Here is a 24808-nt window from a genome sequence, read left to right as displayed (position 1 = left end):
AGCAGGTCTACTGCCTGACGTATCACAGCTCTGATGATGTCATCTCGGGAAGATGCCGTCAGGGTGCGGCAGATACCACACTGACCGTTCTCACTGCCTCCCTGCTGAGCGGCTCCGGCCTCGGCCTGCGTGTCATCTTTGATTCTTCTCTCCCTTCCCTTCCCACGTCCCATCTATTAATGGACTGTCGTTTCTACCCCTAAAACCTGTAACTAATCTGGCCACTTGTGTCTGTCTCCCCTATTAATATAAATTCACTTTGCATAAAGCAAGCAGGCTTATCTTTTACAAATTGCGAGGCCGATGGTATAGCTCAGCGGCACAAGCACCTGTCTGGCAAGCACAGGGTCCTGAGTTCGATTCCTGGTACCAAAATAAAATAAAAATAAAAAACTGGATTATGTCAGCATGGGTTTAAACACTCCCATTATTTCCCTGTCACACACACAATGAGGCTCAACCCCACAGACCCCTTGGCCCCAGCTAGAGCCGACCCCCCTGCTGTTGCCCCAGACTCAGCTCGGGCCCCTCTTTTCCTCCTTTACTGTGTGTGTTTCAGCCTCAGTGGCCTTCTTTCCCTCATTTCCCTGAAACTGTAAGCCCCTCGCCCTGCAGGGCTCCACACAGGCTCTTCCCCTGAGCGGGACCAGCTTCCCTCCGCCCTTCCCGGCTGACTCCGGCTCCTCTTTCAGGGGGCCTTACGTGAGCTTTTCCTGGCCACGCCAAGGAGCAAGTCCCTTTCTGTTTTGCCCTTATGCCCTCCCTCCTTTGTGTTCTTCGCAGCTGTCATTTCCTGTCTCTGTCAGTGCTGACAGTGGATAAGCTTGGCGTGCGGCACATATGTATAATACAGTGGAATCAAAATACTACTAGGCTTGGTATAATTGTGTGTGGTACGAAAATATTTACAGTTTGTTGCCTCTCAGTCAGATGTTTCCATATTTATTACAGCATTCTGAGTGTTTCCTGGGAGTTAGAAGGCTTGAGTTGTAATTCCGGAAACTTACCAATGCTTCGTAACCTTGGAAAGGCGCAGTGGTTAGTTCTTTTTTTTTTCTTTTCTTTTTGAGATAAGGTCTCCCTGTGTAGTTCAGGCTGTCCTGGAGCTCACTTTGTAGCCCAGGCTGGTCTTGAACTCGAAATGATCCTCCTGCCTCAGCCTCCTGAGTGCTGGGGCTATAGGTGTACACCACCACGCCTGGCAAGGCACAGTGGCTAGTTTCCTTATCCATAAATGCAGAAATTAGAATGTGTAACTGAGTAACCTAGCCCGCTGTAAAATTCTGTGAAAAATACATTTTATTTATTTATTTGTGTTGAGACAGTGTTTTGCTATGTAGTTCAGGCTGGGCCTATAGGCATTTATCACGACACTGGGCTCTTTAGGATGTTTTAATAGGTAACATTTTTATCATATAAAAATTTTCTGCCAGTGAACTCTCAAATAACCCGGGAACTTGAGAATCTTATGCTCTAGTTAATTGAGTAGTCATTTCTTAGGTGAGTTCTGAAAATACCCTATGTACATAATTTCATGTCTGCATAGAATCTAAACATAATAAAATGAATATAAAGCAGAACAGATATGTATATTACTTAGGCCTTCTTTGCTTCCAAAAGAATATTGAGATTTTTGCTTCTTTATTTTTTAAATTTTTTTTTTTTTTTGAGACAGGGTCTTGTTATGTACTTCAGGCTGGCCTTGAACTCATGGTGATCCTCCTGCCTCAGCCTTCTTAATGCTGGAACTGTAGACATGCTCCACCATGCCTGGCAAATTTTTGGATTTTTAGAAAATGACCATCTTGTTAGAATTCTATAGATGCACAAAGATAGGAGATTAGGATTAGTCTGTGCTGATCATATGGCATAGTCTAGGTTTTCTCATAAAGAACCCATTGTCTGTTGGACATTTTGAAGACAGAATACAAAAATTCTGCTTACAGAAGTCTTCCATACTATTGTACACACGGGACACACACACACACACACACACACACACACACACACACACACACACCCCGCTGTGGCTCCGAGTCAGTCTTTGGGCCTCTTTTCCGTCTCTGCTCACTCTTTTGGCAAATTCCAGATTCATGGCCCCACTGTCTTTTGAACGTTTGTGCGAGTGCTTGCCTGCTGGATATCTCCCGCTGAATACCTAGCAGAGATCTCAAACAAAGCTGAGCCCCTGGTTTTGTCTCAGCCCTTCCCAAACCTGCTGTGCCGCAGGAGTGTGCACTACCGTCTGTCTCACAGTCCTTCCACCCTTTGTGTTGTTTGGGCCAAAAATGTGCGAGTCATCTTTGTGCTCTCACACTGGCTTCTTCCCTGTAACCCAGTGCTGTGTTTCAAATTACCCCCTGCAGTACCAGCTTGTGCTGTCACAGAAACTGAGACGTCTGAAGTCAGGCTCACCATGTGCTCTGCCCAGATACCTTCTGCGTTTGCATTTCTGTGGGATCATCACTGTGTCCCTGGTTCCGTTTTCCCCACCGCTTGCGCACTAGTAGTCCGGCCCGCCTTGCTCAGACTTTCCACGACGATCCCTTCTTAGCTCAGATCTGTGCTGTCACAGGGGCTTTCCACCTGGTTGCCGCGCCTCGCGCTTCCCCTGCAGCGCAGCCTGCGTCCTGCTGCTGGGTCTCTTTCTTCCGCTTCTGTTTTTACCATTACCTACAATCTCCTCTGGTCCCTGATTTAGCTAAAACTTTGCCACTCTTCAGAGTTTAATAACCTTCTATTTCTTCTGAGTTAAGCCTTCTCTGGTAACTTTAGCCCCTACAGATGCCTCTTTAACCACTGCAGTATCTGTTCTCCAGGTAGTAGCAAGACACATGGAAAAAATATTGGGTTTTAAGTCAGTAAACTCAGAGTTCCTGTCCCAGCTCTGGCCCTAACCCCTTTGCTGGCCTCAGATAAACCACTATAAATGCGCACAATACAAATGTGTGTATTTATATACCTTGAACTTTTTTCACTGAATTATTTGTACCCACCAAACATGACATGCACTGTGATACTTTCTTCTTTCTTTCTTTCTTTAAATCTGGTTGTAGTCACAACACACTAAGTGGATTTTTAAGAAGTACCAATGAGGCTGAGTGTCATGGCATACAGCTGTAATCCCAGCACTTGGGAGGCTGAGGCAGGAGGGTTGCAAGTGGGAGGCCAGCCTGGACTATATAGCAGGATTCTGTCTCAAACAAAAGCACAAAAATGACAACAAAACAAATGCAAAACAGAAAGCCAGAACTACGACTAGTGGGGACCTGCTGGCAAGTTGAGAAGTTTCTTACCAGGTGATTGCTAAGTTGACGTTCATTTGTTCATTTTCTTGGTCTGTCATTTTATGAGTTTAATGAGTATCTATGTGGTGCCCTAGGTGGGCTCCAGGAAAATGAATGAAACAAACCACAGGCCATCGTTAAGAAGTTTTCATCCCCTGTGGGATTCTGATGCCCTTTGCAGAGGGCAGGGACTTACAGTCAGACGAGCTCACGCCATTGAATGGGTCTAAATTTCTTCATAAAATGAGTGGGGTTGGGCTAGCTTTGACATTTTGCGTATTAGTCTGTTGCTCAAATACAGGTTATTTCACACATCAGTTATTGTGCTCATATTCCTATTTTGCAAAATATTACCTAGTTTTTGCTTTTTTGTGCTTTTCTTGTTACTTTTCCTGGAAGCTTTCTACTGCAGAGGTCCGTTTCCCTCTTTATGAGTGTCAAGGCCTTCACTGTATTTCTTTCTCCTCTGACAGCGGCTTTCTTTCGATTTTTTTTTGGAGACAAGCTCTCGCTATTCTTCGGTTTCTATTTTGTCCTGCAGCAGCCACTAACCTCCTCTTAGCGACAACGCTCCCGCACAGAATTACTTCATCTTCCCGCTCCTCAAGCCCTGTTTGCGTCTTAGGATCTCAGGGTCTTCTCGCTTTGTTCCTCTTGGTCTAGCAGTTTTGGGCTTACTCTTTTGCCAACATACCTAGAATATCACTGCAGCACTTTCTTTCCCTGGAAACAGTTATTCAATATAGAAACAGTAACAGAAATTTAAAAACGAATCCCAAAGTGTCTCAGTGTAGCTGAATGTATGGTACACACCTATAACGCTAGCTCCTTTGGCTGAGGCAGGAGAATCACAAGTCTGAGTCCTGCCTGGCCAATTTAGTGAGACCCTGTTTCAAAGTATTAAAAAAAAGTTTTAAAGGCTGGGGATGTGATAGAGTTCCTCTGGGCTCAATTCCCAGTGCTGCCAAAACAAACCATGCTTTCATCATACTGTTAGATATATATATTTTTTCTTTTTGTGAAATGGAGTCTTGCTGTGTTGTGCAGGATGGCCTTGAATCTGTGACCCTCCCGCTTCAGCCTCCTGAGTGGTGAGGGTTAGAGGCACAAGCCCTATGCCCATCTGTTTTACATTTTTGAAAATGTGCGATAGATGTTCCTTTTTGACTTCATGTTGAAGTTTTTGCTTCCCAGAGGCCCGAGGGTATCTCTACAATATATATGTGTCTGAGGACTGTGCGAGCATTTAAGTACTCTCCACGTGTTTCATGGTGATTTCAGACAGAATAAGAAGGAACATGTCATTAATATGTATCTACAAGGGACTCTATTTCTAAAGAATTGGACTTGAGCCCTTATTTTTACCTGTAAACCTGAAATCATGGTCCTATCCCAAAGTTTGAGGTTTTTTATTTTTATTTTTTTACTATTTTCAGAAGCTTGCAGGACACTTTTGACATGGAGGCAAAGCTAGCAGTTAATTCCTTTAAACTTCTTAGCGAAGAGCACACAGAGGCAGCGGCCCAGGCACACTGAGCAGTGCTGAGAGCAGAGGTCAGCAGACCTTCTCTGCGAAGGACCAGCTAGTGGACGTCGGGGGTTTCCCCTGCTTTCCTTGTTACAGTGCTGTTAGTCTGCCTAGGCTGCCACACCACAGTGCCCCGGGCAAGGTGACTCAAGCAATAGAAGTTTATTTTTCTCACAGTTCTGGAGGCACAAAGTGGAAGACCAAGGCTCCAGCCAGTTTAGTTTCTGATTAGGGGACTCATCCTGGCTACCAAACAACTGTCTTCCTGCTGTGTCTGCTCACAGTTTTTCCTCATTGCTTACACAGATTGCTGTCTTTTTTTTTCCTGCTTCATTCTCTTAAAAACCTACCAGTTTTGGCTGGATATGATGGCATGCACCTATAACCCCAGCACTGGGGAGGCTGAGGCAGAGGATTGTTGTGAGTTCGAGGCCAGCCTGGGCTACAAAGTGAGCTCCAGGCCAGCCTGAACTGCATAGCGAGACCCTGTCTCAAAAAGACCAAAACAAAAAATGCTACCAGTCTTACTGGGTTAGAGCTTCACCTGCTTAACCTTAGTTACCTCCCAAAGACTGCAGCCACAGTGGCATTAGGGCTTTAATGCATGAATTTGCTCGGGGAGGGGGTCACAATTCAGTCCATAGTGGCAGCCTGCTGTCAATCCTTATAATAGAGGGCCAACCACCAATAAAAATGTCTTCATTATTTACATAATTTTCTTTATTTGTGGGCAATTTGAATTTCAAATAATTTCCATGTTTTCATATAATTTTCATCTGTTATGAAATATTCTTTTTGCAAAAAAATTTTAACCACTTAAATGTAAAAAAAAAAAAAGCTCACAGGGCTTACAAAATATAGGTGGCAGGATAGATTTGCCCCATGGACTGAAGTTTGTCAATTCTTGATTTAGAGGGTAGGGTTGATGAATATTCAAGTCTTCCTATGTGGTTTTCTTTTTAGAAGGATACTGGATGTTTTTTACGTGACTGTGACAAGCTAATGCCACACTGTTCGTTTTTCCCTTATGTTTTATAGGTGCTGAAATTTGATGCCTATTTCCAAGAAGATGTTCCTACATCAACTGAGGAACATTATAGGATTCGTCAAGTGAACATTTACTACTACCTAGAAGACGACAGCATGTCTGTCATGGAGCCGGTCGTGGAAAACTCTGGGATCCCTCAAGGCAAGTTCATCAAACGCCACTGCCTCCCCAAGAATGATGTGGGAGACCATTACCACTGGAAAGACCTAAATCGGGGAATAGACATCACCATTTATGGCAAGACTTTTCGCATTGTCGACTGCGACCAGTTCACACAGGTACAGTTTGTGTTTTGGGAAGCTGTGGGGTCTGAGGCGTCATTCTAATTTATGGCAGGTGTATTTACTTTATTAGGGTAGGGAGAAGAGACTGGTACTCTGTCCTGCATAAATCATTATCTTCAAGTTAGCTAAGTGTGTGTATGTGTGTGTGTGTTTGTGCTGAGGCAGGACAAGCCTATGTAAAAGCATCAGTCTTTCAGAGTAATGTTAATACATCTGCGGTCAAAACGAAACTCCACGAAACTCCATAGCTGAGTCATTTGCTAAGAAACATTTCAGTGATAGCTCAGAGTCGAAGAGGTAATCACCCTGACAGGGTGGAAGAGGGAAGAGTATTGGACATTCAAGTTTGAGTTTATAACAGTAATACTGTCTCTATCGGCAAACAAAAGCCTAAAGTTTTGTACAATTTATATCCAATTTAGAAAATACTATGTGCTACTGTCTAGGAAAACTTATCTAAAGGATTCCTAAAATGAAACCATTTTAAATGAAGGAAACTTTTTTTAAGAACAACTTTTATATCAAGAAAAGTCTTTCACTTTCTCTATTAAATTCGGATTTTATTTTATACCAAGGCAACTTTTCCTGAAGTTGTGTACATGGAGGAAGTGGTGGCCTTTTCCTTTAGTACAAATCCCAGGTTTGTCTTAGTTAAAAAAATATTTCTAACAGCAAAGACGTTACGCCCTTCATCCTAGGCTCTTTAATGCCAAACATGACTAATTTTTACATACTGAGCTCCTGTGAATTGACTCTTTTTTCTTTAGTAGCTTATTTAACACATAGTTATTGCTTGTTGTGTGCAAAAGTTATCTAAACTTAAAAGTATTAATTATTTTATAGTTGTCTTTTTGGAAATTTGAGCGTGTGTGCACTTGTTACTGAGCAGTTGAGCTCATCCAGCTACAGCCAATTCTCGTCACTCACAGCAGCTGTGAGCAGTAGAGTCCCCAGCAACACTAAGTGAGAAATACTGGACCATTGTTCCCGGGAGGAGTCTTAGGGAGCGGGCTTAGATGTCTGCCACGCTCGGCCGCGACGTTTCTGATAAACAGTGCCTGCGCTTGTTTAATGTATGTTGCTAACCCATTACCATCGAGCTCCTGGCCAGTAGCAGTACAACCCATGCCTGAGTGAAGCTTATTTAATGCATGTATTTTTTCCATAAGGCATATAACAGTCTTTTTGGACTGAGGAGTTTAATGCTATAGTATTTTAACCAGCAAAATCACCACCAAAAGGACATATGCAAAACTGATGGCATTATACAAAACGGACACTTGTCACAGTCTGAGAGTTGGAGCGGGAAGGCAGAGCTTTGCCTTGTTGTGTCCCAGCCGAGAATGCATATATTTGGCAACGCAAATCTTTCACACTCTGTACCTGTCTGCAGGTGCCCCGGATGTACATAGTGGCAATTACTGACGTCAGGATTACACATGTATTTTAACAAGCACAGAAACTCATGAATCTGGAATCCATAAATAATGAGGATCAACGTGCAGTATTTTAATAACTGATATTTGATTAGAGCTGTATATTTGAGATACTAATGTAACGGGTTAATAATCTCCCTTAGTTATTGCGGCTGATCAGGCCCTCAATCTCCCAAATGAGCGGACGGCAAAGACTTAAATAAATGAGACAAGTGATATGATTTTAGGGCTCCAGGAGGTTCCAAACCCTCTATCAGAATTTGAGATTCTCTGGGGCTAAGACAAAGACTTCTCTGGGTGGCCCATATTTATTTAGTTTTCAAACAAAAGAGGAGTATACTCAAGAAAATGTGGGAATCTCTCAGGACCTTGGGACAATTTTTCCAAGTAGTAAATTATGTCAGTCAGGAGAACTACCTTATCTTTAGGTTGGTATTTATTGTAGGAGTGTGGAGCCTGCAGCTGCAGTCTCCTTGTAGTTAATTGGGGTTGGAGCCAGATGTCCTCAGCTGTGGCCTTATCTTGTCCTTTGAGGTGTCACAGCTTCACAGGCCTCAGGGTGAACAGGGCCTCAGGGTGAACAGGGCCTCACAGATGTTCTCTTACTGTGAGTCTGCTGCTCATCTCCAGACAAGGGGCCTAGGCCTTGGGACAACTCACAGTTAAACATGTGTAGTGGATTTACAACTGGTGATCAATGTATAACCTCCAGCTGAACTGAGTAAGTGTGGTGCTGGGTGTGGGAGGCCCACCTGGAGACTGTTGCCAGCAGCATTAGAGGCAGAGCTGGAGAAGAAGTAAGGCTGTTGGGAACTAAAAAAGGCTGTTGGGAGCTGGTAGAAGCTGTAAGGAACTGTTGGTTCTGTTGGAGGAGCTTGTCATGCCGGCTTTCCTGATGAACTTGGCTGTTTTCATCCTCTGAGGAGCCTGGGACCTTGTTGGTACTGAACAGCTTTGGTTCACTTTGGGAGAGCTCTGGTCCTCACTCTGAGCATCGCTTTCTGGCTCTGGAGGGGAAGAAGGTGCACAGCTCTGTCTCCTGAAGGAGCTTGTCATGTTGGCTTTCCCAGGGGGAACTTGGCTTTTGTGATTATTGGAGGAGCTTGGGACCTCACTGTTGCTGAGGATGGCTGTGGTACTTTTGCAGGGAGCTCTGGTTCTTACTTTGAGCGTTGCTTCCTGGCTCCAGTGTCGCTCCTTCAGCCTGCTAGCACAGATCCTTCATCCCTCTGGCGCAGGCTTTCTAGCTTCCACCACTGACCTTTGGGCTTTCCCAGTGCAGATCCATGAAACAGGCCTGCATGAGATATTGTCATGGGCTCTGGGCCTCCAGTTGGACTTGTGGGAGGCATCGTTATGGGCTCTAGGTGTTCAGCTGGACTCATGCAGGATATTATCATGGGATCCAGGCCCTCAGCTGGATTCCTGGTCTATAGTGTGTGGACAGATTTCCTGCACTCTTGTGTATCATTCTTTGGGTGGCTATTATAAATGATCTTATAAAATATGTGTCCTGTATTATATTATTGTTCACCTTACGATATCCCCCAAACCATAACAACGTGTAAAACCAATGATTAATGTTAAATACTGCTCAAAGCCACTTCACAGTGGTCTCTATCACTAATGACTAGATTAAATTATGTTTTCAGCAATCTAACACTTACACATCTGCGTTAGCAGTCAGTGGTACACAGCAGTTAGCTCAGCGGTAGTGTTTGACTTCCACGTGTGAGGCTTTGGATTCCATCCCAAGTACCACCAAAAAGTAAACAAATAAAATAAAACATAAGTAAAATGCACTAGTTACTTCCCTGTCGCTATGACAAAATACTTGACACCCATTGTTTAAAGCAGGAGGGGTTCATCTTGGCTCACCCTCCCATGGGTTAAGTCAGTAGTCTTCCGGCTCCAAGGCAGACGTGCTTGACAGAGGACGATGGAAGAGGAAAACTACCCAACTCAGTGGGGGCCGGGAAGCAGAGAAAGAGGGGGAAGCAAGGGGACAAGAGTACACCCCTCTAGTTCACACCCACTGACCCGTCTCAGGGTCCTGGGAGAGATGGCTCCAACACGGCTCCACGTGAGCTGAGAGCGCTGTGGCGCCCTGCCCTCTGAAACCTGTCAACCTCGTCCTTTCTAGTCGGGGAAATTTCCCTTTCCTCTTATTGCCTGAAGGCGTTCCCCCTTTTCTTCTTCCTTCGGGATGCTTTCAGACAATCTCTTCAAAATGTTTAAGCTTTTCTAAAAAGTAGGAAAAACAGTCAACTTCAGGAAGCTGTGACATTCCTGCCAGAATCTCTAAGGTGAGGTTCAAAGAGGGCCTGGTTGTCTGTTGGGTGAAAGAGAAGGGAATAAAGTAAAACACCTCTGAGCTGCCTCAGTCTGTTGTGCTGTTATACTAACCCTTTATTTAAGGGAAAGGTTTGTGGGTCATTCACGCCAACTCAGTAGTTAGTTACAGGAGACTGCCTAATAGAGCTTTAGAAGATCAGTCCACAGGCTAATTAGCAGCAGAACTAACACTGGGACCCTCACATTTTGGCCCCGAGTTCTATGTATGTTCTGTTGAATTGTCCAAAAGAAAACTGCACACTTTCAAAAAGAAACCCAAAATTTAGGGTGATTTCTGGTTCGAGGATATAAATAGGTTATCATGGAATGACTTCTCTGATTATCAACAAAGGTATAGGGTGGTGCTTTTAAGATGATTAAATGTCAAATGACATTAAAAGATACAACGCTTCTAAAAATCATATATTTATGATTAGCAAAATAAAAGTTAAGATCTGTCAGATTCAGGTGCTTTCCTTTTATTTTTCCGGTTCACTTTGAGCGTTTGGTTTATACTTCCTATTTTGCTAGAATATCTTCTGATCTAAAACAACCAGTCAGTGCACCTTGTTTCCTTTTTGGTGAGGGAAAAGAACCTAGTCATAGACTTATTCTAAGGGAGCTGGAAAGTTGGGAATATGATTTCAGCTCAACTTGGGCACTGTGCAGCTCGTTGCTATACCAAATATGAATTACTTATTGTTTGAAATCATGCTTAAGTTCAAGATGTGTGCATTTAATCAGCCTTAGGACTTCTTCTCTTCTTGGGAACCCAGCTTGATTGCTTGACTGATCTACATTCACATCCAAATCCAATTTCCTTACCAGCCTATCTTCCAGTTAGCTTGGTATATTACCAGTATCGCTATATTAGTTTCTTTGGGGCTAGAGGATGTATTGGGGATTGAACCCACTGCCTTCACATTGAGCTATATCCCCAGGCCTTTTTAAAGTTTTTAGCCGGAGACAGGGTCTTTTAAGTTACTGTGTTGCTCAGGCTGCACTCAAAGGTGTGATCTTTCGGCCTCAGCCTCCCAGCGTGCTGTGCTACCACGCCCAGCTAGCAACTTTATAATATAGAGGACTTCAGGAAATTGCCAGTTATAATCTGCATGATAGAACTGAGTCAGCTGGGGACAGTATTGCTAAGACAGGCTCAAACTGAAACGAAAGTTTACTTTGAACAATGGCATGGAAATTATTATACTTACTTTTATACTTTTAGTTTTTCACTTTGAGAAACTAAGCAAGATGATCATCATTAATTTTGGGATATTTAGGCATTTTTGGAAAGTCAAGGAATTGAATTAAATCCACCAGAGAAGATGGCCCTTGACCCTTACACTGAGCTTCGGAAACAGCCTCTTCGGAAGTATGTCACCCCGTCGGATTTCGACCAACTCAAGAGGTTTCTGACCTTTGACAAACAAGTAAGCGACCTAGGCCAGGAGGGTTACTTGTTTCCAAATGGGACGAGCTTATTGGCAAGCCCTATGCATTGGTACCTGTGCTGAAGCACTGTGTCTGTAGTTTAACCATTTGTCTACAGTGCTATTTTTCTGGTTTCCTGTAGGATTAGTTAGAGAAGTACCAATGTGTAAGTTTGTTATTAGGCCTTTAGAGATGGTAGAATTAAATTGTGTGAATCCCGTCAAACATTTATATCTTAGAACACTCCTGAGCTGTATCTGCTTCTCACTACATTTCTACTGACCATTTGTTTCCCGAAAAATAAGTTAATCTCATAGAATCCTTTTTGGGAAGTCTTAAGTGAATTAATCAGGAAATTTCAAAGCTGTCTACACGACAGCTTTGTCAGTTTCTACTGCCAAAATAGTTAATTTCATAGAAATGATTGTAAATGCTTTATTTTTATTTACTATTTTAAGGAGAAATGAACAAAACCAAAATAACAAAAACAAAGACAAAAACAAAATAACACAGAAACAATAAAAACAATACAGAATTTCAAAACAAGGTGATAGGAAATCAACAATGGTTGTTGTATTACATATTGTTATCTTCAAAGTAGTTGCTCAGATTACCAGATATAGGCATGCAAGATTGATCAAACAATTAAACTTTAACTGTTCCTTTCACTAAACCAATAGAAATTAGTAGTACAATTATCTTAGCTACCTTGTGTATATATACATATTTTTCCTTTCTTCCTTCCTTCCTTTCTTTCTTTTTTTCTTCTTTCCTTCTCCTTTCCCTCACCCCAGTTGTTCTTTCCTTTTGAGCAATTTTTTTTTCCCTTTCACAATATCTATTGAACCTTTCAGATTTTATTTATACTTTCAGTTTCTTACACTAGGGAGACAATCAGTGTTTACACATGCAGGTCTGATTTATTCACTTATGAGCATTGTCTCTAGTTGCATCCATTTATGTATAAAAGCCTTGAGTTTATCTTTCTTTATAACTGAGTAATATACTCCATTGTATAAAAATACCACATCTTTTTTGTCCATTCCTCAGTTGATGGACATTAAATGTCATGTTACAGTTGACATATAGAATGTTCTGAGCACCTCCCAACTCGGTCTCAACACCCCTAATCTTCTCCCTTACGAGCAGATTTGAATCCTCTCATAAGGAAATTCAATTCTCTTTCTGTACTAAAGTAAAAAGAAAAAGGGGGAATTATCCTTTTTAAATTGTTTTTAAAGAGAAAAGAAAACAAAATAACAGCCAAGACAAAAACAAAACAACACAAAAACAATAAAAATGATACAGAAAACAAGGTGATAGACAGTTGACAATGGTTGTTATATTACATATTGTTATCTTCAGTGAAGTTGCTCAGATTACCAGATGTAAGAATGCAACATTGATCAAACAATTAAAGAGAATAAAAAATAATGAAAAAAAGAAATGAAACAGAGTTTCACTAATCAAGGTAGTAGGGATTTAACAATGGTTGTTATATTGCATATTGTCTTCAAATTAGCTGTTCACATTACCAGATATAATCATGCAAAATTGGGCAGAAAAAGAAAAATTTAAATATTAACTATTCCTTTCAGTAGACCAATAGACATGAGAAGTACAGTTATCCCAGCTATCCTTCTATATCTGTATATATTTTTTTCCTTTCTTCTTTCTTTTTTTTCTCCTTTCCCTCATCCCAGTTGTTCCTTCCCTTTGAGCAACTTCTTTCCCTTTCACAGTCTATTGTACCTTTTGGGTTTTATTTACTTTTTTGGGTTCTTACACTACAGAGACAACATGTTTACACATGGTGAGTCTGCTTTATTTCACTTAGTGTGGTCTCTGGTTGCATCCATTTTCCTATAAAAGCCTCAAGATTATCTTTTTTTATACCTGAGTAATACTCCATTGTATAAAAATACCACCTCCTTTTTCATCCATTCCTTAATGCTTCTTTGCTGCTCTTTTTTTATCTCCTAGAAATTTAACTTTCTTTAGTTCAGAAATTTTATCTAGTGCTAGCATGGTCTTCTAAAGATTTTGTTAGAAGACCATACTATTACTCATATATATGCTGTTACTTTGTATGTAAAGGATGCGTTGATATAATTACTACAAGGTATGTGCTGATAGGACAAAAAAAAAGGCTGGTTAATAAGTGAAAATTCTTTCCATACTAATTATATATAAACCATTCGCTTGGTTTTTTTTGATTTTTGAGACAGGATCTCACTATGTAGTTCAGGCTGGCCTTAAACTCACTATGTAGCCCAGGTTGGCCTTGAACTTGTGGTGATCTTCCTGTCTCAGCCTCCTGAGTGTTGGAATTACAAACATGTACCACCACACCCAGGCACACCTGTATCTTTTTAAATACATATAAATCACTTATAGAGGACCCCACTGCTCTTTTAATTCAGCTTCTCACTCATTGATTAATGTTTTGGGTCAAAGTAAGTTCTTCTTGGCACAAAATTATGTCTTTTATTATTATTTGGAGTTGTTGACATCTGGTACACAATTTCCAGTGTTTCTGTATCTTAATGAATATTTCCTGTTTTCACTTCACCACCTGAGATCACTTTGTAGTCTTTACTTGGTCTTTTCATCATTGTCTCATATATAAACGCCAATGTAGCTAAGTTAAACTCTTCGCTTTTAGAATTCTTACGTAAATCACTACTTTGGGTTCTTCAAAGGTTCTTCGGTTCTATGCGATCTGGGATGATACTGACAGCATGTTTGGTGAATGTCAGAATTACATTATTCATTACTACCTAATGGACGATACGGTGGAAATTCGAGAGGTCCATGAGCGGAACGATGGGAGAGATCCTTTCCCACTTCTGATGAACCGGCAGCGCATTCCCAAGGTCTTGGTGGAAAATGCAAGTATGTTTGATTTTAAGGCTTGTAAGTGTGTGCTCTGTTACTTGAGTCTTTGTTTTGGATCTCAAAGGAGTGACTTCCGCAGGGCGGTTATTTCTTTACTCTTGCGAGGCTGTAGCTGTGTTTTCCTGGGTGCTCAGCAGCTGTCTCCTGCAGCTTCCCACCCTCATCTTGCTGCCGGGCCAAGGCCTGCCTCCTCGACTGGTAGGGATGGTTGCTGTGCAGAACAAGGCTATGAAAATCAAGCAGCAGTAGGAGAGAGGACGGTGGCGAGAGGATTCCAAACTGAAGCAATCGAAATGAGATTTTAATGTATTTTTCAATTAGCTCTATTCCAAATAGCTCTATTGCAGGAAAAAATTATTTAACTGCAGAGTTGATTACTAAATCAAGACTACTTACCCTAAGAAATAGCATGGTCTTCTAAGGATTTTGTTAGAAGGTCATGCTTACTCATATTTATGCTGTTACTTTGTATCTAAAGGATATGTTAATATAGTTACTACAAGGTATGTGCTGATAGGACCAAAAAAAAAAAAGGCTGGTAGTACCAAAACATTAATCAATAAATGAGAAGCTGAGTTAAAAGAGCAGTGGGGTCCTCTATAAGTGATTTATATGTATTTAAAAAGATACAGGTGTGCCTGGGTGTGGTGGCCCACGTTTGTAATTCCAACACTCAGGAGGCTGAAACAGGAAGATCATCTCAAGTTCCAGGCCAACTTGGGCTTGATTTTTTGTCTTTTTACTGATCTAAGAATATTGGTTGGTGTTTCCTTTCATGCTTTCCTGACGTAGCTTCTCATCTGCACTTCTTTCTAAGTGGGAAGTTTCTCTGTGGCTTAACTTGAGGTCAGGAGAGGCACTCCTGTGTCTTGTAGAGGTGGAGTCCCACTGTAGAGAGCCTGGCTCTTTTTTGATTGTTTAAAATGACTTCATATCATAAAGTAGGAAGGCAACAAAATGTCAGTGGACACCTGCTGTCACTATTTCTTAGGGTAAGTAGTCTTGATTTAGTAATCAACTCTGCAGTTAAGTAATTTTTTCCTGCAAAGCTGTCTTCTTGGTCACATGTGACATTTGTCATGTCTGGGTGGGAGACAGAATTCTGTAAATACTTCCTTGATTTCGTTTTTTTTTTTGTCTTTTTACTGTAGTTTTGGGAACTAAGAGATAAAAAAAAATTCTACATACAGAGTGAGAGATCTGTGTAGGTTAAATAAAGGCCATAAACAAATTTGACAGTCTGAGAGCTAAATTCACTCTACTCACATGTGTTGCTTGGCCTCCTGCAGGTGTTTTATTTTAAAAGGATATTATTTGTGGGCAAGGACTTGGAGGTGGGGGTTATCATCCTAAGATGAGATAATCAAAATGTGCTAATGGTACACCTTGACAAATACGCAGTAGACAGAAGCAACAAACAAGATGTGTACAGAAAACAAATTGAGATGTTAAAAGCATGGTGCAGTTTAGAAGAAAAGCAAGATGGAACAATGTAATAATATTTGCATGGTGTGGAATCTGTGCACAACTTAGTGCATAGGGTACACATTCAGCCAGAAAGCTGCACATTAGTGGCAGAGGAGACGTGGCTGCCGTGGTGACTCTGCCCAGACCCCCGGAGGATCTGCGGTGCCTGACCACGGGCCAGTCACTGTGCATGCGGCATCTGCACCCACCCTAACCCCAGGCAGAGGCTTTGTGGGGACGGATCACCCTCTTCAGGTACTCTCTGCTTCATGCTGAGATGAAAAAAGTTATACTACATCTCAGTGATCTAAAAAAATAAGAACAAACTGAACCAAAATTAGTGGAAGGAAAGAATAAAGATCGGAGCAGAGATAAAGGAAACAGAGACTTAAAAACTATAGAGGATCCATGAAAAAAGGTCTGGTTCTTTTAAAAGATGAACAAAATTGGCAAACCCTAAACTAAACTAACTGACAAGAGCGAGAAGACGCAAATAAAATCACAGATGAAACAGGACATATTAAAATGATTATGCACTGCTACATGACAACAGATTAGATAACCTAGAAGAAAATGGAAAAATTTCTGGACATTTCACCTTACCGAGCCTGACATGAGAAATACAAAACAGACCAATAACAAGTAACAAGACTGAAGCGATAATGAGAAGGCTCTTATTAAAGAAAAGCCCAGGCCTAGAGGGCTTCACTACTGCATTATATCAAACATTTAAAGAAGAACTATGCCAAGTATTCTTAAATTATGCCCCCCCAAAATTAAGGAGAAAATATTCTTCTGAACATTCTTTGATGCCAGCACTATACTAATAAAGTAATCATTCAAAGACACACTGTCTTGGTTACTTTTCTCTCATTGCTGGGACAAAATATCTGACGCCCAAAATTAAGGAAGGAAAGGTTTATTTTGCTTACAGTTTGTGGAGGTTTTAGTCCATACTTGGCAGATTACAAGGCAGAGTGGCACATGGCAGAGAGCTACAGCTGATGGCGGCACAACGCAGCCAAAGCAACAAGCATACATCAGGGCGGAATGGGGGAGGAATGGCTTCAAGCACCATTTTCCTCTCCCTTAGATATGCAAACTATCCACCCCAGGGCGGGTGCAGCTCTCACACCCACAATCAATCAATTCTGAAAGCCTGCCCCATGGCCGCATGAGGCTTTGGGGGAACGCACAGACAAACCATAACACACACAAAAAGAAAACTGCAGGTCAGCTAGGCATGGTGGCACACGCCTGTAATCCCAGCACTCGGGAGGCTGAGGTAGGAGGATTGTTGCAAGTTCGAGACCAGCCTGGGCTACAAAGCGAGCTCAAGGCCAGCCTCAACTGCATAGCAAGACCCTGTCTCAAAAACACACACACACACATACACACAAAAATCAAGTAATAAGTAAAAATAAAATAAAACTCAGTTTTTTTTAAAAAAAAAGAAAGAAAACTGCAAGTCAGTATCCTTATTGAACATAGATATAGAAATCTTCAACAAAATACTGTCAAACTGAATCCAGCAGCTCATTAAAAAGATGACTCACTCTGATTAAGTGGGATTCATTCCAATGCAAGCATAGTTCAATGTACAAAGTAACAGATAAGATGCACCACATCACAGAGTGAAGGACAGAAGTCCTGTGGTCATCTCAACAGATGCAGAAAAAGCACTTGATCAAACTTAACATCCCTTTTTAATAACACAGAATAAAACTGACAGAACGTGTGTACCTCAGCTTAATAATGACCACTTATTACAAGCCAGTAGCTAACATTATCCTGATGACGGAGAACCTGAACACTCCAAGTTCTAGAGCAAAACAGGGATCTCCTCTTCTATTCAACATAGAGTTGAAAGTCCTAGTGAGAGCGCTCAAAACAAAAGAAAACAAAAAGGCATCCAAATTGGAAGCTAGAACGTCTGTTTGTCATTTGCAGATGGCGTGATCTTATACGTACAGAAAACCCCAGACACTGCCAAAAACCATTGGGACCAATAAATAAATTCAGCAAATGTCCTGAGAAACTATCTTGTAAAAAACAATATGTAAAACAATAACCATTGATAATTTCCTACCACTTTGTCTGTAATTTGGTAAGCCCCCCGCCGTTATTATGTGTTATCCTTCTTTTACTCTTTAAAATAAAAAAAAATTCAGCAAATTTACAAGATAGAAAATAAACATATAAACATTAATTGTATTGCTAAAAATTAATGGTATTGCTACCAGTGACAAATTATCTGAAATAGAAATTAAGAAAGAAACAATCATATTTATAACAGGTGCAAAAATATCGAGGAATAAATTTAGCCATCCTGTGTCCATGGATTGGAAGACTCAAAACTGTTCAAATGTCCTGGGTACCCAAAGCAATTTACAGATTCAAGGCAGTCTATCAAAGTACTGATGACATCCTTCCCAGAACTAGAGAAACCATTTCTAACATTCGTATGGACCCATAAAACATCCATACAAACAAAGGCATATAACCAAAGCTGTTAGGAGGAGGAACAAAACAGGAAGCATTTTACTACCTGATGTCAAAACATACTACAAAGCTGTAGTACTCAAAACAACATGGTACTGGCATAAAAACAGACATATAGACCAATGGAATAGAGTAGAAAGCCTAGATGTAACACACACACACACAGCTCGAGCTAAGTATTTTTGACAAAAGTGCTAAGAACATGCATCAGAGAAAGGACAGTTCTCAATACATAGTGCCAAGAAAATTGGGTATCCACTTGCTGAAAAATGAAGTTAGACTTTTGTTTCTTTCCAGTTAACAAAAATCATCTCAAAATAGATCTAAGACCTAAATGTAAGACCCAAAGCTATGAAACTTTTAAAAGAAAATGTAGGGGAAATCCTTTAGGACATTGGAATGGCCAAAGACTTGGGAAGGACAAGAGCCCCAAAGCACAGGGGGAAAAAAGAAAGCAAAACTAGGTTAATGGGATTAGGTCAAGCTAAAATTGGCTGCACAGCACAGGAAAAACATCAAGTGTGTGAAGAGACAACGTACGGAGTGGAAGAAAATATTTGCAAATTAAACTTCTGACAAAGGGTTAGTATTCAGAATATAAGCAACTCAAAAATCTCAATTGCTAAACACGAATAAATAAACACATCCAATTTAAAATTGGACAATAGAGTCTCACTGAAAATGAAGCCTGTGAAATCTCAGGTTCCAGATTTGTCTCTGCCTTATGGTGTGGCCTAAGTTTAGACTTTGAAATACACAATTATCGTCTTCTACAGCTCACAGTCATGAGTATTTTCAGTGGAGCTGTAGGGAAAGGCAGCTTGGTTACGTATGTAGGATTTTGGAAGGGGTCAGAAGCATCTTTGTGTGCAAGTCATTGTTAGTCGTAATATGGACAAGGCTTGAGCTCCTATCAGTCAGCTATTCCTTGAACGAGAGTGGTGGTGCTAAAGAAAGGGCATTTAATTGAGTCTGAAAAACAATTATCCACTGGTTGATTTTTATTAAGTTCAGTTAAACATAAGCTAAATACCCGCTGTAGCAACCATTTCACATGCTAAGAGCTGTGGGCCGTGTCTGTGGGCTCACTTGCTCATTCACATAATGGTCATTGGACGTGCTTATGAGTGAAGGAAATACCGTGGTTGGAATGAGAAGTCTGAAATGAAGAACAAGCCCGTATTTCAAAGGCTTTATCATCTTACGAGAAGCGTACTTCAATAGCAGGTATTTACACTGTATCAATTTTACCACCTGGATAATGCTACCATTTAAAAGAATATTATAGAATTGTATATAATAATGCAGGTCCTGAGACGTTCATTTTCAGTAGTAGGATAGATTGAATATTTATAGAAATCCTTACTGACATACAATAATTTCAAGTATAAATATAGCTCCTGTGTTTAGCCTAGAATGTTGGAGATAGTGACAAAGTAAGGAAAGTTCTCAAGAACCAGAAGTGCAAAAGGACTCGCCAGCTCACACAGATGAGCAGATACTAGAGGTGGAGTTTGTGCAAGGCCATGCAAGACGCATGAGAGAAAAAGCCAGGGGGGTGAACAGGCTGAAAAGCTGGGCTTGCTATGACGCTGAGCTCTCAGCGGGCGATCATCAGCGGCCGGACCCTCTGCAGAAGCGCTGCCATCCTCTTCAGTCTTGACTCTCAGTAGAAAAGGAAGAAAGACGTCTTCCAAGAAGTTTTTGCAAATCAACATTCCACGTTTGGGGTCAGAATTGAATTTGTATACTATGTATGTTCTCAGAATACCAAATTGAAAATCCAGATTCAACTGACCTGGCTTGGTAAGGCAAGGTAAAACAAATGCAAGCCATTCTGAAAGAATTTCTTTTTAAATCCACGATTCAAGAAATTTCCATGACCACAAGTCAGTAAACACATGTTAATACAGGGAATTTCCATGTGATTAGAAACATCAGCGCACACACGTGCCTTCTCCCTCCCTCACACACATCACTGTAACGATAGTAAAAACAATACTCTCCATCGGGACGCAGGGAGAGTAACCTATGGTACACACTTGCGAAGAGTGCAAATACTTGAGCTATAGAGAATAAAAATAAATATATCGAATATGTTTTACAAAAACAAAAAGTTACAGAGCAATGCAAAGGTATCAAAATTGGCCGAACAGGTTTGGGAAAGAACCCAAGAGAAAATCTGAAAAGTATAAACATCTTCATTGCCGCAGGTAAAATAGTAGATCAGCCATAGGCGAAGAAAGCACCAGTCTGCAGGAAGGTGAACAACGTAGAAGAGGGTTAAGGGAGGCGAAGAGCAGAAACGCTTCGGGTCTGGTTGCGATTCCAGTCGGAGAAGCTGATGATAAATGCGGGCGAAGCGGGGTGTGCTCAATAATGCCGCACAATTTACAGACGCTGAAAGTTAGAAAAGTGACCCGAGGGTGAATCTAAGAGAGATTTAAGTGAAAGAAATAGTAAAATAAGCCTGAAAATAATAAAGTTGAAAACAAAGATAACGGAGATCTGTGGTTTCTTTGAAAGGACTAATGAAATGACTAGCTATTGACAAGATTTTCCAGGGTGAGGTAAACAAGGCACACGTATATATAAAATATTAAAAACAAAAGAGGAATCACATTTTTAAAAGGCAGAAAGGTTTAAACATAAGAGAATACCAAGTTTCTGCCAGTTAATTTGAAAATGAGCACATTTTCAGAAAATTATACAGTAGCTTGCTCAAGAAGAAATAGATAACCGATATCTATAACCATTAAAGAAGCAGATTCAGTTTTTAAATTCCCACAGAGAAAAAACCAAATGTAGATGAATATTGTAGGTGGTTTTTACCAAACACTTAAAGAATAATTTTAAGCTTAACACAAACCCTTTCAGAGAAAAATAAAAAGAACTCCTTAGTTCATTCATTTAAAACAGGTGAGCGAAACCAAAGGCATCACAGGAATGGAAAACTGCAGTAAATCTCACTCGTAAACATAGGTACAAAAATCCTAAAGTATCGTCATACATGAAGAAATTGTTGAGCAGAAGAGGCAGATGACCGGATAGGATACGCGAGCACCAGAGCTCCTGGACAACTGTGTCCTGAGACGCTCAGGCTGTTGTGAACTGTGCCTCCCGTCACCCATCGCGTCCTGGACTACTCCGAAGGATCTGGTGGGGTTGGCAGTAGATACCGAGGAAGGATCCGTGAACCGTAGAGCTTTTACATGCGTGTTTGGGGAAATGATAGCACCTCCTTACCGTGAAGACAGCCTGGGGATCAAGTCTTTATTTCTGCTATAGCAAATCAGTCTTTCTCCTGTTTTTCTGTCTTAGTAATTATCAGTTAGGAAAACACAAGTCTACTTTTCATTCTCTTTGTGATCAGGGTCCTGCACTCAGACTTCCTGTTTATAACTTTAAGATGTGGCAGGCTAGCCGAAAGTACTGACTCACGATTTCTATGAAGGCCAAGCTGTAGCGAATGAATCTTAAACACGTGAACCTTTAGTTCTCAGAAGACACTATGACAAAACTGGATTTATCCCGAACATGCAAGACTGACTCTGCATTTAAAAATCTGTTGATTCCCACAGGCATGGATTACTGTAGTCATCTCATTAACTGTCTCTGCCCTCTGCCTCCAGCATTAGGTCACACTGTCCTAGCAGCAGTGATTACAGTCGAAATGAAGCCATCCTTCAAGTCATTGTTTAGTATCTGTTTCCCAAACAGAGTATTTTCTCCACAAAGGCAGGAACTGTGTCTGTATTTTTACTTGTTGTAATTCCAGCGTTTAGCAATGTGTTTAGCATATGAATGGTTACTAAGAGTTGTTGCATGCGCACATGCATGGTTGCGAGGTTGAACCAAATAACTTGGATCCTTCCTGGATCTTAGACTCTTATATGTCCTATAAAAGGTCATTTGAAGAAAAAAAAAAAGGTCATTTGTTCTTTCCTCCCATGGCGGTTTCTTCTAAGAACTAATTGTGCTAAGCTTAGTGATTTTTAGTAATGGATCCAGCTGAATATGGGAAAGAGACTTTACACAAACCATCTGGGGGGTTATTTACGTGTCCTGGCAACAGATGCAAATATATAGCCTTACATTCTTGTGAAAACAGAGGCGAGTCCCTGCCCCTGGACCCGAGAGTACTTCCCTAGTCCCCAGAGTCCTGGGCCTTGTGTCAGTCCTTCCTGTACTCATTCCTTCTTCCTTTCTCCCTGTCTCCACTTCGTGCTAGAGAACTTCCCTCAGTGTGTGCTGGAGATCTCCGATCAGGAGGTGTTGGAGTGGTACACTGCCAAAGACTTCATTGTGGGGAAGCCGCTGACTATCCTCGGGAGAACTTTCTTCATTTACGATTGCGACCAGTTTACCCGGCAGTTCTACAAAGAAAAGTTTGGGATCCCTGATTTACCACGCATTGACGTAAGCAAGCAGGAACCACCGCCCGTAAAACAGGTAATGGAGTAGGAGTTCTGAGTGTGGTGGGAAAAAACATGTTCTTTTACCTAGAAATTAAAAAAGAGGAAGAGGGGGCTGGGGATTTAGCTCAGCGGCAAAAGCGCCTGCCTGGCAAGTGCAAGGTCGTGAGTTCGGTTCCCGGTACCGGAGAAAAACCAAAAAAAAAAATAAATAAAAAAAAAATAAAAAAAAATAAAAAAGAGGAAGAACCCCTCTGTGAACACAGTACTGACAAAGTATCCATAGTGGAGTAGTTCACAAAGGAAGAGAAACACATGGCTGAGCAACATTGAAAGAACCTCAGTCTAACTGGTGATCCAGGAAATGAAAAGAAAATAATGGAGTTTATTAAAGTCTGTTTAGTGGGAAAGTGGCCCTTTGGCTCCTTGGAAAGTCATTGCAGCTGCAGGGCGGGGCCTGGCAGCCCGAGGGGACGTGTGCAAACGGTGGCCGCGTGCCTCTTATCTTCGCCTCCTGGACCAGAAGCAGAGTTACTGACCAGAGCACAGATCACCGGTACTTGGAGGACGCGGCACTTTTGTGCCCAGTCTGGCTCCCTCTAGCTGTGCGCGGGCTCCGTGGGCTGCCTACCCCCGGTCTAGCCAGGTAGGATGGGTAGCTGCTGCTCTGCTAAGAGTCGTGTAGAGATTAGCCGCGGCTTATTGTGCAAGCCTTCCCCTGCCAGTTAGAAACCTTCATAAAGCCCAGAGTTTTAAAGTGGTTACTTTGGACAGATTCTGCCAGTGTGACTGCTCCCACGATAGGGAGCCACAGCCCTCCTGCGTCCTACTCCACCGTGTTCTCAGCGTTTTCCTTTGTATGACTTTTACAAGATTCTAATTCTTTAAAAAAGACATCTTTTTGAGATTACAGAACCCATGACATCTCTTTGTCCTTCGCCTGCTTATCAAATCCTTTCACTTAAAAAATGATTGGGGCCAGGCGTGGTGGCACACACCTGTAATCCCAGCATTCTGGAGACTGAGGCAGGAGGATCGCTGTGAGTTTGAGTCGAGCCTGGGCTGCATAGTGAAAACCTGTCTCAAAAAAAGAAATGCTGGAAGCAAAACCAGACTGAAGAACTGATGCTGGAAGGTGGCTTTCTTCCCCGGCGGCATCGCTGTCCTTAGGACCATGCAGAGCCACAGCGTTCGGTTCTGTGCGCTGCAAAACTCCACTCTGGTCTGAGTTTCGTGCCAGTTTTAAAGCACCAGAAGAGGAATCTGATGAACTTCATCCTTCCTAATTTTAGCCAAGACGCATGTTTTAAAGAGGTTCAAATCAAAATTACATGTTTTAGATGTCGTATGATATAGCAAATGCGTGGCGTACCTGAGGGGTCGAGGTGGTACAGTGTCATGAACTAGCAGTAGTGATGGCCACTGTAGTAGGGCGGAAGCGACTCGTACAAACCTCTCTGTGGCTCTTGCCTGTGTGTACAGCAGGGCATTCATACCTGTGTCCCGTATTTATGCTGCCATGATGTGCGTAAAACCATGTCATTGGGCTTTTTCTCATGAAAAGAACAATGAAATAAGGGTGAAATTGTGGAATCCCTCCAGCCCAAGCCCTTGTCTTCCACCCCATGTGCTTCTCGCCTTGCTTGTGCTCGGCCTCCTGGCTGTGTTCTTGGGGGTCTTGTCGGTCTCCCCCAGCAGCTCTCAGCTATCCCGGTAAAGTGTCTGTGAGGTCCTTGAGGGCAGACCCCGTGTGTCCTCTTCCTCTTTCTGCTCCTGGCACCTAGTGCAGTCCCTCACAAACAGCAGGCAGCTGGTAATGTTTCGTTTTTTTGTACGGGGAATCGAACTCAGGACCTTGCACTTTCCAGGCAGGCACCTGTGCCACTGAGCTATATCCCCTGCCCCTGATCATGTTTCTTGAACTGGACTGAGGAAAACTGTCTATGCAGCATATATGGTGTTTCCCAGAAAGGTAGCGATGTCCTAGGCAAGACCCTTATCAATAAAGCTTCCCAAAAGCAAGTACAAAAGAATGATTTGGTTTGGTATGCTAGTAGTTCCCAGGGGCAGTAAAACTTCTAGAAGGAAGTGTGGCACCTGTGTGCTGTCAGGTTTTTTTCTCTGATAGAACTGTTTATCAATAAACATGCTCATTGTTTAAGAATTACCAAAAAAAGA

The 24808-nt window shown here is 41.7% G+C and overlaps 1 protein-coding gene across 1 annotated transcript in view; it reads left to right on the top strand.

Moving 5' to 3' along the window:
- The window catches only part of Efhc1 (EF-hand domain (C-terminal) containing 1), a gene marked incomplete at its 5' end in the record, with an annotated part of 51656 nt that overhangs the window by 4083 nt on the left and 22765 nt on the right, over positions 1-24808 (top strand). The window contains 4 exon segments of the mRNA XM_013510761.1: positions 5854-6141; positions 11198-11347; positions 14051-14243; positions 22447-22667. Of these exon segments, the coding sequence (XP_013366215.1) occupies positions 5854-6141; positions 11198-11347; positions 14051-14243; positions 22447-22667 (852 nt within the window).

The sequence above is a fragment of the Chinchilla lanigera genome, unplaced genomic scaffold (assembly GCF_000276665.1).
Source record: "Chinchilla lanigera isolate Chin_1 unplaced genomic scaffold, ChiLan1.0 scaffold00010, whole genome shotgun sequence".
In the NCBI taxonomy this organism is placed as follows: domain Eukaryota; kingdom Metazoa; phylum Chordata; class Mammalia; order Rodentia; family Chinchillidae; genus Chinchilla; species Chinchilla lanigera.
The sequence above is the reverse complement of the archived record's forward strand: the minus strand, read 5'-3'. Positions and strand labels throughout refer to the sequence as shown.